This window comes from Lepidochelys kempii, chromosome 6 (assembly GCF_965140265.1).
Source record: "Lepidochelys kempii isolate rLepKem1 chromosome 6, rLepKem1.hap2, whole genome shotgun sequence".
Taxonomy (NCBI): domain Eukaryota; kingdom Metazoa; phylum Chordata; order Testudines; family Cheloniidae; genus Lepidochelys; species Lepidochelys kempii.
The window spans coordinates 11,882,033-11,895,207 of NC_133261.1; the positions used below are offsets into that span (position 1 = coordinate 11,882,033).

At 51.3% G+C, this 13,175-nt stretch overlaps 1 protein-coding gene across 1 annotated transcript; it reads right to left on the reverse strand.

Moving 5' to 3' along the window:
- Positions 1-907: 907 nt before the first annotated feature.
- On the reverse strand, positions 908-13,175 carry LOC140913663 (uncharacterized). The gene is given in 5 exon segments (XM_073350436.1): positions 908-1,191; positions 1,193-2,528; positions 11,623-11,739; positions 12,413-12,539; positions 13,065-13,175. Coding segments are annotated over 5 exon segments (1,782 nt in total). The 5' UTR covers positions 13,089-13,175; the 3' UTR covers positions 908-1,013.

Consider the following 13,175-nt stretch of genomic DNA (forward strand, 5'->3'; position numbering starts at 1 on the left):
AAAGCTTATGCTCAAATAAATGTGTTAGTCTCTAAGGTGCCACAAGTACTCCTTTTCTTTTTGCAGATATAGACTAACACGGCTGCTACTCTGAAACTAGTGTGATTATACTGTGTTATTTTGACAAATTAAATATGCAAAATTTTAAAATATTGTTTGCAGAATTTTTAGGCGCAGAATTCCCCCAGGAGTAATGGGAAACTCTCTCTGTGCACCTGCCAGTCACACAGTTCATCAGGCCTCATGGTCAGTTAGGCCCTGGAACACTTTGATTGGTTGCACTTTACATTGGCTTTTCCACCTGCCGTGTGAATGAATCAGCTTTTTTAATAGCAAAGAAACACCTGGTTAGACAGACCTTTGTTACACATTAGGGACGTAGTTCTTCATCACATTCCTATTTAAAGTAGACGGCATGTGCAGTTCCTGAGTCTTCTTTCAATCACACACACTGGGCTGTCCTGCCCGGCCCCGCCCCTCAGCCCAATTCATGCTGAGGGAGGACTGCAAATCCCACCTCTAGATGTCACCCAAGAGTCACCCGCTGGCTGGAACAGAGCTAGATGTTGGGGGGGGAAGTTCCTGGCTGGGTCCCATCCAGGAGAGAGAGAGAGAGAGAGAAGGGGTTATCCTGGCTACAGCCCAGTGAAATGAGTGCGTGAGTGTAGGACAGAAAGAGAGACATGGCCGGATCCCACCTACATGAGGGGGAGGGCTCCCTAATGCAGTAGGCTGTGATCATCTGCTCTAAACTCCCTCCACCTGTCTGCTCTTCCCCACACTTGCTCAGCCAAATCCCCTCCCCTGCCCCCCAGTCTCTCTGCTGGGCATCATGGGGACAGGACCATTCCCTGGTCTGGATCTGCTGGCACTGTGTCAGGCCCACGGGCTGCCAGAAGCCCCTCAGGCCCTGGCAGTGGCAGAGGGGCACCGGTGTGCGTGACCGGGTGCCGGGTGAGGTTGGCCACTCTAGCAAAGTGCTTGCCCCAGTCAGCACAGCTGTACTGCTGCTCTCAGCTGTGAAAGAACCAATGTGATTGCAAGGAGGCGGCCCGTGCAAAGCTCTTGCTGCAGCCAGCGCGTCGGAATGTCCTCCCCCCAGTGTGCGTGCACTGGTGCCGGGTGGGTGGATTGGTTTTTTTCACGTTCTTACCAGAATCATCACAGTAGTTCGGCTGCTCCCCGGTGTGTGCGCTGGTGTGTTCTTAGGGTTGAGCTCTGTGCAAAATCCTTGCCACAGTCAGCACAGCGATATGGCCGCTCCCCGGTGTGCGTTCGCTGGTGTGTTCTCAGGGTTGATGTCTCCGCAAAGCCCTTCCCGCAGTCAGCACAGCGATGCGGCCGCTCCCCAGTGTGTGCGCGCTGGTGTCTGCTCAGCTCTGAGCGCCGCGCAAAGCCCTTCCCGCAGTCAGCACAGCAGTGCGGCCACTCCCCGGTGTGCGTTCGCTGGTGCACTGTCAGCGTGGAAGCACTGCGGAATCCCTTACCACACTGGGCACAACGGTGCGGCCGCTCCCCGGAGTGCGTGCGCTGGTGTGTTTTCAGGCTTGAGCTGTCTGCAAAGCCCTTGCCGCAGTCAGCACAGCGGTACGGCCGCTCCCCGGTGTGTGTGCGCTGGTGTATTCTCATGGCTGAGCTCTGTGCAAAGCCCTTGTCACAGTCAGCACAGCGGTACGGCCGCTCCCCGGTGTGCGTGCGCTGATGTATTCTCAGCTTTGAGCTCTCTGCAAAGCCCTTGCCACAGTCAGCGCAGCGATGCGGCTGCTCCCCGGTGTGCGTGCGCTGGTGACTTCTCAGGTGTGAGCTCCGTGCAAAGGCCTTGCCGCAGTCAGCACAGCGATGTGGCCGTTCCCCAGTGTGTGTGCGCTGGTGTATTCTTAGGGTTGAGCTCTGTGCAAAGCCCTTGCCGCAGTCAGCACAGCGGTACGGCCGCTCCCCGGTGTGCGTGCGCTGGTGTATTCTCAGCTTTGAGCTCTCTGCAAAGCCCTTGCCGCAGTCAGCGCAGCGGTGCGGCTGCTCCCCGGTGTGCGTTCGCTGGTGCAGTGTCAGGGTGGAAGCACAGCGGAATCCCTTACCACAGTGGGCACAGTGGTGCGGCCGCTCCCCGGTGTGGGTGCGCTGGTGTATTCTCAGCTTTGAGCTCTCCGCAAAGGCCTTGCTGCAGTCAGCGCAGCGATGCGGCCGCTCCCCAGTGTGTGCGCGCTGGTGTCTTCTCAGGTGTGAGCGCCATGCAAAGGCCTTGCCGCAGTCAGCGCAGCGGTGCAGCGACTCCCTGGTGTGCGTGCATTGGTGCTGGTTCAGTGCGGACGGGTTGCTGAACCTCTTGGCGCAGTCGGTGCAGTGGTGGGGACGCTGGCCCATGGGGAGTCTCTGGTGTGTAGCAAGGTCTGGTCTCTGGCTGAGTTTATTCGGGGGACAGACTGCGTCCTTTGCATGGATCCCTCTGTGGGATGTGGAATCCTGCTTCCCTACCGCACTTTCCCCACATTCAGACTGTGTCCGCGTCCCCACCAGGATCCCGAGCCCTGCTGGAGAGAGCTCACGGTTAAGGCTACAGGTTTGTCAAGGATGGAAAATGTCACAGATGGAGCGATTTCACCATTTGTCCGTGACTGTTTTTTGGATGGGTGCTCACCCTGCAATGGCGGCTTCTGTCTCACAGAACGTCTCTCTCTGGGTACTGAGACCTGGTCTGCGGGCTTACAGCGCCACTCAGATTTGCCCTCGCCCCCCAGTGATAATGGTAGGGGAGGCAAGCCAAACTACAGTGAATGGCCTTGCCACTCTGATCCTCTCTAGCCCGCACCAACCCCTCTGCACCAGGCTGCGGTCAGGCTTGCAGCACTTGGGGAAGTGCTGGGTGGGTGCCCCATGGCGAGGAGGAGGGCAGGTTTTGTTAAAAATCAAGGAGCAGTCACAGGAAGTTTAGTGATCTGTGACTTTTACTAAATTTTCTGTAATTTTTTATACAAAATGCCATGACAAATCTGCAGCCTGACTCAGGGTGGTTCTACCCTGTTGTTTGTGCAGCGCCTAGCGCCTGCTCCCTCGTGCGCCATGCACCTCTTGGGTTTTCTTTGATGATTAAACTGTAGCTTGCCCAGGATACAGACAGCGCCAGGCACAACAGGGCCCTTATCCAGAACTAGGTGCTCTAAGTGCTAAAAAAGAGGGTCCAGGGTTTGTTTCAAATTGATTTTGGTTATATTTCAATCAGAGGTTTCTATTTACATGTGGCTGGTTCTTAACATTCTCCTGTTTTATACCATGAGGCCTGTTCCACAGTGTTTGCGCGGTTTTAACCATATTGGTTCGAAACTAGCTCATGTGGATGCAGTGAGACCGGTCTAAAGCTGCTTAGAACTACACAGTTTATTCCTGCGGGGATTGAGTCCTTCTCAAGGAATTCCTTCTAAAGCAGTCATTTACTCTCTGCCTGACGTTTCACTCTTTGTGCAAAACTAAAACTAAACTAAACCCCTCAAAAGGGTAGGGGGTTTTTTGGGGGTGGGAAGTGGGTTTAGGGGATGACAAGTCACTCAGGGTTTGTGTGATGCAATCAGAAAACCATGTCTTGTTTTACAACCCAATCAGTGACACTGCTGAGCTGGAAGGGGTGAATGGCTGCTACCCGGCAGGCCTTTGAGCTACAGACAGTCACAGACTGTGTTCAGGCTGAGGGCTGGGCTAAGCATGGACAATGAAGCAATGTAAGTAAGAACGATTTCGTGCCACTTAGAGAGCAGGAGGAGAGGGGATGTGACAAAGGCCATTCCACCCCCTCTCCCTCACACCCAGCCTATACACCAGGGTACTCCAAGCTGTGGCCTGAAGGATGATTTCGTCTGGCTACCAAACATGCCCAGCAGCAGCTGCCTGGAACGTGGGGCAGTTTTAGAGGATTACAGTGAAGCGCTGGAAGTGCTGGAGACCTGCTCTACAAAATGGTGTCCTCCATGTGGTGTAACCTCACACTCATCACACGTGACTGATCCTGCCCTGCCCTGAGTCACGCCCAACTTTCTCCTTGTTTGCTGGGGCAGGTTTCTCCAGCCTGAGAGGTCATGTGCAAAGGGAAGCAGCAGAGAGGGGGTGAGGTGGGAGCCTTGAGAGGACAGCGCCTTCTCTGCCAAGGGCCAGTGACTCTGGGATGCTCTCCCAGGCTGCAAGCAGGTTTTTGTCCCCATCTGAAGTATTTCTGGATCCAGGTGCCAAGGGCCTTAGGGCACCAGCACGTACAGCCTGAGTCAGGAGGGGCAGGCATTAAGCCCATTTGAAAAATCTCTTGGGCACCCCGGCTTGGTATGATTTTCTGAGATGTGGGAAGCCTAGAAGGTGGTGGTGTGGTCTATGGACCGGCAGGCGTGTCTTTCTACCCAGGTGCTTGTCTGACCCCCAGTGCCAGATCCACTGACACGCACAGATGGATTTTATCCTCACAGCCCCAGTGCCCTTTCCATTACACAGCTGGGGAATCTGAGGCATGCTGGAGCTGTAGTGACTCGCTTCTAGAACTGAACCAAGATCTTCTGAATCCTACTACAATGTCCTACCCACTAGGTAAATGCAGTTCCCATATGCTCCCCCACCACAGAGACCTCTCTCTTTCCCTCAGCATCCCTCAAATCTTCCCCCTCCACACATTGTCCCATATCACTGTCCCACCCTCTTCCAACTTCATCACCTCCCCATCTCCGATCCACTTCTCTTTCACAGCTTTGAGGTCCCATCATTTTTAGGTCCCATCCTAGGTCACAGATATCCAATGAGTAGGAAAGAGAGGAAGTATGATAATAAGACTCTCTGGCTTAACCAGGAGATCTTCAATGATCTGAAACTCAAAAAAAAGAGTTTCTACTTCTGTCATAAATATAAAGGGAGGGGTAAACACCTTTAAAATCTCTCCTGGCCAGAGGAAAAACCATTCCACCTGTAAAGGGTTAAGAAGCTAGGATAATCTCGCTGTCACCTGACCAAAATGACCAATGAGGAGACAAGATACTTTCAAAGCTGGAGGGGGGGGGGAGAAACAAAGGTTCTCGCGGCCTGTGTGATGCTTTTGCCGGGAACAGAACAGGAATGGAGTCTTAGAACTTAGTAAGTAATCTAGCTAGATATGCGTTAGATTTTGTTATGTTTAAATGGCTGGTAAAATAAGCTGTGCTGAATGGAATGGATATTCCTGTTTTTGTGTCTTTTTGTAACTTAAGGTTTTGCCTAGAGGGGTTCTCTATGTTTGGAATCTGATTACCCTGTAAGGTATTTACTATCCTGATTTTACAGAGATCATTCTTTTATTTTTTCTTCTATTAAAATTCTTCTTTTAAGAATCTGATTGCTTTTTCATTGTTCTTAAGATCTAAGGGTTTGGGTCTGTGTTCACCTATGCAAATTGGTGAGGATTTTTATCAAGCCTTCCCCAGGAAACGGGGTGTAGGGTTTTGGGGGGAAAGACGTTTCCAAGCGGGCTCTTTCCCTGTTATATATATTTGTTAGACGCTTGGTGGTGGCAGCAATAAAGTCCAAGGGCAAAAGGTAAAATAATTGGTACCTTGGGGAAGTTTTAACCTAAGTTGGTAAAAATGAGCTTAGGGGGTTTTCATGCAGGTCCCCACATCTGTACCCTAGAGTTCAGAGTGGGGAAGGAACTTTGACAACTTCTTGTATGACTAAGTCAAGTTACAAAGGATGAATATTTAAAAACAAACAAACAAACAAAAAAGCACCACAAGCATGTAGGGACAAAATTAGAAAAGCCAAGGCAAAACAAAAAGCTAAACTAGCTAGGGATATAAAGAGGAACAAGAAAGCATTTTATAAATACAAGGGAAACAAGAGGAAGACGAAGGGCAGGCTAGGCCCATAACTAAATGAAGGGGAGAGAAAATAAGAGAAAAAGCAGCAATGGCCAAACTGTTAAATGCCTCTTTTGTTTTGTTTTCACCAAAAAAAGTTAGCAGTAATCAGTCAACTAATATAGTGAACACCAGTGTCAATGGGGTAGGATCTGAGCCTAAAATAGGAAAGGAAATAGTTATGAATTACTTGGGCCTGGTCCACAGTACATGATTATGTTGAATTTAAATGCATTAGGTTGAATTAAAACGAAATCCGTCCACACAACGAACCCCGTTTTGTCGACTTAAAGGGCTCTTAAAATCAATTTCTGTACTCCTCCCTGGCAAGGGGAGTAGTGGTAAAATCAACATCACTGGTTCAAATTTGGGGTACTGTGGACACAATTCTACAGTATTGGCCTCCGGGAGCTATCCCAGAATGCTCCACTGTGACCACTCTGGACAACAGTTTCAACTCAGATGCACTAGCCAGGTAGTCAGGAAAAGCCCCGGGAACTTTTGAATTTAATTTCCTGTTTGAGCAGCATGGTGAGCTCATCAGTGACCATGCACAGCTCACCAGCACAGACAGGTGACCATGCAGTCCCAGATGCGCAAATGAGCTCCAGCTCCGGGAGGTACTGGACTGGATCTCATCGCAGCATGGGGAGAAGAATCTGTGCAGGCAGAACTCTGTTCAAAAATCAGAACGCCAACATATATGAGAAAATCTCCCAGGGCATGACGGACAGAGGCTACTTCAGGGACACACAGCACTGCCCTGTGAAAATTACGGAGCTCAGGCAAGCCTACCAAAAGACAAAAGAGGCGAACGGCCACTTGAGGTCACAGCCCCATACATGCCGCAACTATGATGAGATGCATGCAAATCTGGGGAGGGGATGCTACCACTACCCCACCACTGTCCGTGGACACCTGCAAGTGTTGGATCATATTAAAGAAGTTCTGTATTAAAGTCACAAATGAGTTTGATTCCCCAGAGTTTAAATTCCAGGGTATTACTAATTAAGAGGTCTCTTGGTTTTTGGTACTGTTTCTCTCCCTTTATGTGTGAAACTTGCAAGCTGCTAATTGTGTTAGTACATTCTAAGACAGAGTCTGTTCTCAAAGCAATTCACAGAGAGAGAGACTCAAAGCAATACTCTAACAACAGAAACAGCACCCAGAGACTCCCCGCCCTTTTGTTGTATTAACAATTGTGATTAAAATAGAGATAGAGGATGTATGTGGATGGATGCTTGGTGTGGATAAACTGAATGATCAGGGAGGTGCCAGCCTAAGAATCCAGTGTCCATCGGCTGAAGAAGGCGTCAAGTGGAAATAACCAGAGGACCCCCCCGGAGGGCAGACTGGAGTCCACCCAACAGCCTCAAGAATGGGAGAACCAAAGAACAAGATAACATCTTGGAGCCGTCAGGAATGTGCTATCTGCTGATTGATTCAGCAACAGCATGATGAAGCAATTCCCATAGACTGGCATAGGAAGAAATTCCTATAAAAATAGACTCTAAAAAGTGAGAACTTTGGGGTCTGATTCTGCAAACCAACTTCCAGGAGCATCAGATGAGCATCTGACAAGGCCCTGCTCCCTCCTCATGTCCAGGCCACCTGGCCAGTGGCTTGGCATGAGCAACTCTAAGGCTGGTAACTATGATAACAACCTTGCAGAACCTGTCTGTGTGTGTGTGTGTGTGTGTTTGTATGAATGAATGTGAGAATAAATATGAGATTGAATGGAATGTTATAGCTATAACTAACTGCTTACTATGATTCTTTCTGTATTCACAATAAATGTGGTATTTTGCCTTTTTCCCTTTAATAAGATCCTGCTGGTTTTTATTTTATTGGTACAACACAAGGGGGGTCTCACAGAGCAGGGAGGATGATTTTGTGGAGGAGGAAGAGGGCAGTGCACAGGCAGCAAGCGGTGAATCCATTCCCCCCGGAAGCCAGGAACTGTTCATCACCCTGGAGCCAATACCCTCCACCCCCTCCCAAGGCGGGCTCCGGCACTATGATGCCAGAGAAGGCACTTCTGGTGTACCTTTGTAAATATGAGACAGGGTTTAAAAGAAAGTGTGTTTAATGATTCCTTTGCCCTGAAGAATTGGGATGCAATCGTGGCCAGTAAGGCTACTGGAAAAGTCCGCTCACGCTGGGCTGTTCGCGTTTGGCTTAAAGGGCTCAGCCCTGATCAGAGCCACGTGGTGGTGGTGGTGGTGGAGGCGGGTCGTGTTGCGCATCTGTACAGAAACCGCAGGCTCTCCTTTTAAATGTACCATGAATTGCATGTTTCACTGAGAAAGAGTCTCCCCTTTGGTATCTTTTAAAATTCTACTCTCCCTTTTTCTCCTCCCGCAGGTGCAAATGTTTCCATGCTCCCCCTATCATCTCCGTCCCAGAGGCTGTCCCAGATTAGAAGGCAAAAAAAGATGAATTCAGGACAAAATGTGTTCAGAGTTTAGGCAGTCCTCCCGCGCTGACAGACACCAGCTGAATGCACGGAAACAAACAATGGCAGAGTCCCGGAAAGCGTTCAATGAATGCGATGAGAGGAGGGAGGCGCACGATGAGAGCAGGCAGGACGCCATGCTCAAGCTAATGGGGGAGCAAACTGCTCCGCTGTCTGGTGGATCTGACGTGGGAAAGGCAGCAAGAGCACGCCCAGCTGTGCTCTTCTAATCACCCTGGTGTCTGGCTGCGTGAAACTGGCCACCAGGCGATTTACCTCGACCTCCCACCCCGCCATAAACATCTCCCCCTTACTCTCACAGATAATGTGGAGCACACGGTAAGAAGCAATAACAATGGGAATACTGGTTTTGCCAAGGTCTAACCAAGTCAGTAAACTGCGCCAGCGAGCTTTTAAACGTCCAAATGCACATTCTACCACCATTCTGCACTTGCTCAGCCTATAGTTGAACGGCTCCTGACTACTGTCCAGGGTGCCTGTGTACGGCTTCATGAGCCATGGCATTAAGGGGTAGGCTGGGTCCCCGAGGATAACGATAGGCATTTCAACATCCCCAACAGTAATTTTCTGGTCTGGGAAGGAAGTTCCTACCTGCAGCTGTTCAAACAGACCAGAGTTCCTGAAGACACAAACGTCATGCATCTTTCCCAGCCATTCCATGTCTATGTCGGTGAAACGTCCTTTGTGATCCACCAGTGCTTGCAGTACCATTGAGAAGTACCCCTTGCGATTTACATAGTGGCTGCCCTGGTGGTCTGGTGCCAAGATAGTGATATGTGTTCTGCTATTTCCCCACCATAGTTAGGGAACCCCATCGCAGCAAAGCCATCCACAATGACCTGCGCATTTCCCAGAGTCACTACCCTTGATAGCAGCAGGTCAGTGATTGCATTGGCTACTTGCATCACAGCAGCCCCCACAGTAGATTTGCCCACTCCAAATTGATTCCCGACTGACGGGTAGCTGTCAGGCGTTGCAAGCTTCCACAGGGCTATCGCCACTCATTTCTCAACTGTGAGGGCTGCTCTCATTTTGGTATCTTTGCACTTCAGGGCAGGGGATAGCAAGTTACAGAGTTCAAGGAAAGTGGCATTACACATGCAAAAGTTTCACAGCCACTGGGAATCATCCCATACCTGCAACACTATACAGTCCCACCAGTCTGCCTGTTTCCCAGGCCCAGAATCAGCGTTCCACAGCATGAACCTGGCCCAACAGCACCATGATCTCCCAATTGCCACATCCTGTGCTTCCAGGAACATCTGAGTCCATGTCCTCATCACTATCATCATTGCACTGTCATTGCTTCCTCACCCGGTTTTGCAGATTCTGCACATACTGCAGGATAATGTGCGAGGTGTTTACAATGGTCACAACTGCAGCGGTGAACTGAACAGGCTCCATGCTTGCCGTGCTATGGCGTCTGCCCAGGTAATTCAGGAAAAAAGGCGCAACACAATTGTTTGCTGTTGCTTTCACAGAGGGAGGGGAGAATGACGACATGTACCCAAAACCACCTTGCTCAGCCTATAGTTGAAATGCTCCTTACTACTGTCCAGGCTTCATGAGCCATGGGAGCAAGGGGTAGGCGCGACCGCGTTGTGCTGCTGTCTGGGAGAGCAGCCTGAGGCAGAAGCCTCCAGCTCACAGGAGAGCAGAAGTGGTGGAGCCATACACCATTTACAAGGACAGCTATCAATCCTATTGCACCGTCTGCTGCAGAAAAAAGGCGCGAAACAATTATTGCCATTGCTTTCACGGAGGGAGGGGTGACTGACGACATGCACCCAAAACCACCCGCAACAATGTTTTTGCCCCATCAGGCATTGGGAGCTTAACCCAGAATTCTAATGGGCGGCAGAGACTGCGGGAACTGTGGGATAGCTACCCAAAGTGCACCGTTCCGAGAGTCAATGCTAGCCATGGTACTGTGGATGCCCTCCACCAACTTAACGTGCTTAGTGGGGGCTGGCAGATGCGTGGAGTGAGCAGGCAGACACCGCTCAGCTCTGCTGCACTGCCGGGGCCCCGGGCCATTGTAAGTTGCCAGAGGGGGTGAGGGGGGGAACACACCCGGGAGGTGGCAGGTGGGGCCAAGGGAGAGACCCGGCCCCAAAACTGCTGGAGCCCCACGGGCCACATAGTTTGAGACCCCCTGACCTAGAAGGAAATAAAGTAATAAGTAACAGTCTGCATGGATTTGTCAAGAACAAATTATGTCTAACCAACTTAATATTCTTATGAACGATTTAAAGTTGGGTGGGGTTGCAAGCGCATTAAAGGACAGGATTAGAATTTAAAGTGATCTTGACAAACTGGAGAAATGGTCAGAATTGAAATGACAGCTTAGGAAGGAATACTGCAGAAAACCATCTGGGGTTACAGTGGATCACAAATTAAATATGAGTCAATGTAATACTGTTGAAAAGAAAAAAAGCAAATATCATTCTGGGATGTATTAGCAGGAGTGTTGCAAGCAGGATGTGAGAAGTAATTCTTCTACTCCTCTCAGCACGGGTAAGGTGTCAACTGGACTACTGTGTCCAGTTCTGGGCCCCGCACTTCAGAAAGGATGTAGACAAACTGGACGGGGTCAGAGGAGAGCAATGAGAATGATTAAAGATCTAGAAAACATGACCTACGAGGAAAAATTGAAAAATTGGATTTGTTTAGTCTGGCGAAGGAAAGACTGAGGGGGGCTTAACAAGATTCTTTAAGTACATAAAAGGTTGTTACAAAGTAGAGGGTGATAAATTGTTCTCCTTATTCACTGAGGCCAGGACAAGAAGTAATGGGCTTAAATTGCAGCAGGGTAGATTTAGGGTAGATATTAGGAAAAACTTCCAAACTCTAAGTGTAGTTAAGCACTGGAACAAATTACCTGGGATGGTTGTGGAATCTCCATCATGGGAGGCTTTTAAGAGCAGGTTAGACAAACACCTGGACTAGATAATACGTAGTCCTGTCTCTAGTAAAGAGGACTGGACTAGATGACCTACTGAGGTCCCTTCTAATCCTACATGTCTATAATTTCTAGGATTCATAGATATCAATCATTGTGCCCATCCAGCCTGGCTTCCTGCCTATCCCAGGAAACTCCCCCCAGTGATTCCTGCCTCCAGCCCAGTAACTCCTTCCCCTCCAGAATAAATACTGGCCCCTAATTCCCAGCCTCCATTTGTCCCCTTCAGTTCTTCGGCAGTGGATTTCACTCTGCCTTTGCCTTCTACATTAAGGAGCCGTCCACTAGCAGGTGCGTAAATCAGAAGGGATTGGATTATTACGACTCACCTCGGAATGGGCTCTCTGGCCCGGAGCTTTCCCTGGAGTCCTCAGCATCCCGAATCCAGAGCTCTGCCTCCCCTACCTCTATCTGGTGGATTAAGTCTGGTGTGGAACCTGAATAGCCTGTTTGGGGGGAATTAATCAGTTTTATTACTAAAGTTTTGCGGGTAGGGACTCATTTATATGTCGGTGCAGCCCAGCACAGTAGGGCTCCGATCTCGGTCAGTGTTTGTCTGTGCAGCACTTGGTGCGATAAGGCCCCAATCTCAGACACTGCTTGAGAGGAAAGCGCAAGAGATCTCAAGCAGGAGAATAAAGAAATTAAACTTCCTTAGAGGAGATTTCATCCCGTCTCCCGCCAGGCAAGTTGAGTTTGTACTCTGAAGCAGCAACGTCTATGATCCTTCTCAATTTGCTTTGGGACTGAGTCCTGGCAGTTGTCACTGTTATACAGACCTACCATTTTTTTGCTTAGCGTGCAAGAATTGTTCAAATGTACGGTTAAGATTATGATGTTCATTCTTTCTGGGGAGGTGGGGAGCTGTTTTCTTCCTGCCTTATTAGTCTTATTTGCTCATGAGCTCTTTGCAACCAGCCCTGTGCCAGGACTGAGGTAGGTAAACAAGTTACACTAAGACTAGCCCCAGGCTCTGTAGCCCTGAGTTCTTCAACAGGAAGCTGAACTGAAAGAGGCTGTCATTTGACACTACTCAGCCATAGGGTGGCACATGCCAGGGGTGCCATCAAGGGAACCCAGACATTTGACAGCTATGAGTAGAGATAAATCGGTCCTTACCCAGGGAAACAAGGGCCCGGTAATTCCTCAGCATCTGGTCCCGGTACAGCTGCTTCTCTGGCCGGGACAAGAGCTCCCACTCCTCCCGGGTGAAATACAGAGCCACCTCCTCAAACGCCACCCGCAGCTGCTGGCACAAGCGTTACACACTCAGCACCCTCCGCGCCAGCCCCAGCCCGGGCTCTCCGCAGGGGACGCGGGTTCGAGGGCAGCGGCTCCCGGGGAACCCCCAGCCCAGCAGCTGTGAGCCAGGGAGACCCCCCCGCACAGCCCCCCGGGGACTCGGGCCCCGCTGGCCGGCGACAGGAGTCGCCCTCGGCTCCCCACGGGGCTCTGGGGCGGGGCGCTGGGAGGGGCCCGAATCCCAGGGCAGGGACCAGGCTCCTCCCCCGGCCGGAGTCCCCGCCTCCGCCCCAGGCCTGGGCTCGGCCCCGCTCCCGCCCCCGGCTCGGCCGCCTCGGGGCTCCTCGGCCCGGCTCCGCGTGTCCGCCCGGCCCGGGGCCCCCAGCGCCGCTCCCCGGCCCCAGCGCTCCGGCTGCGGCAGCCCCCAGCCCCGGGGTCACTAGCGCGGGAGGGACCCGGTCCCGGCCCCCCTCGGCCCCAGCCGGGACCAGCCAGTGCCCGGCCGGGGAGTCCCCGCCCCGCGTCCTACCTGCGCCGGCCCCGCTGCAGCCATCGCCGGGCTCGGCTCCGGCCCCGGCCGCTTCCTCCGCCCGGGCAGCGACCTCCCGCCCCGCGGCTGGTGCCTCCCTTCCCGGCCGGC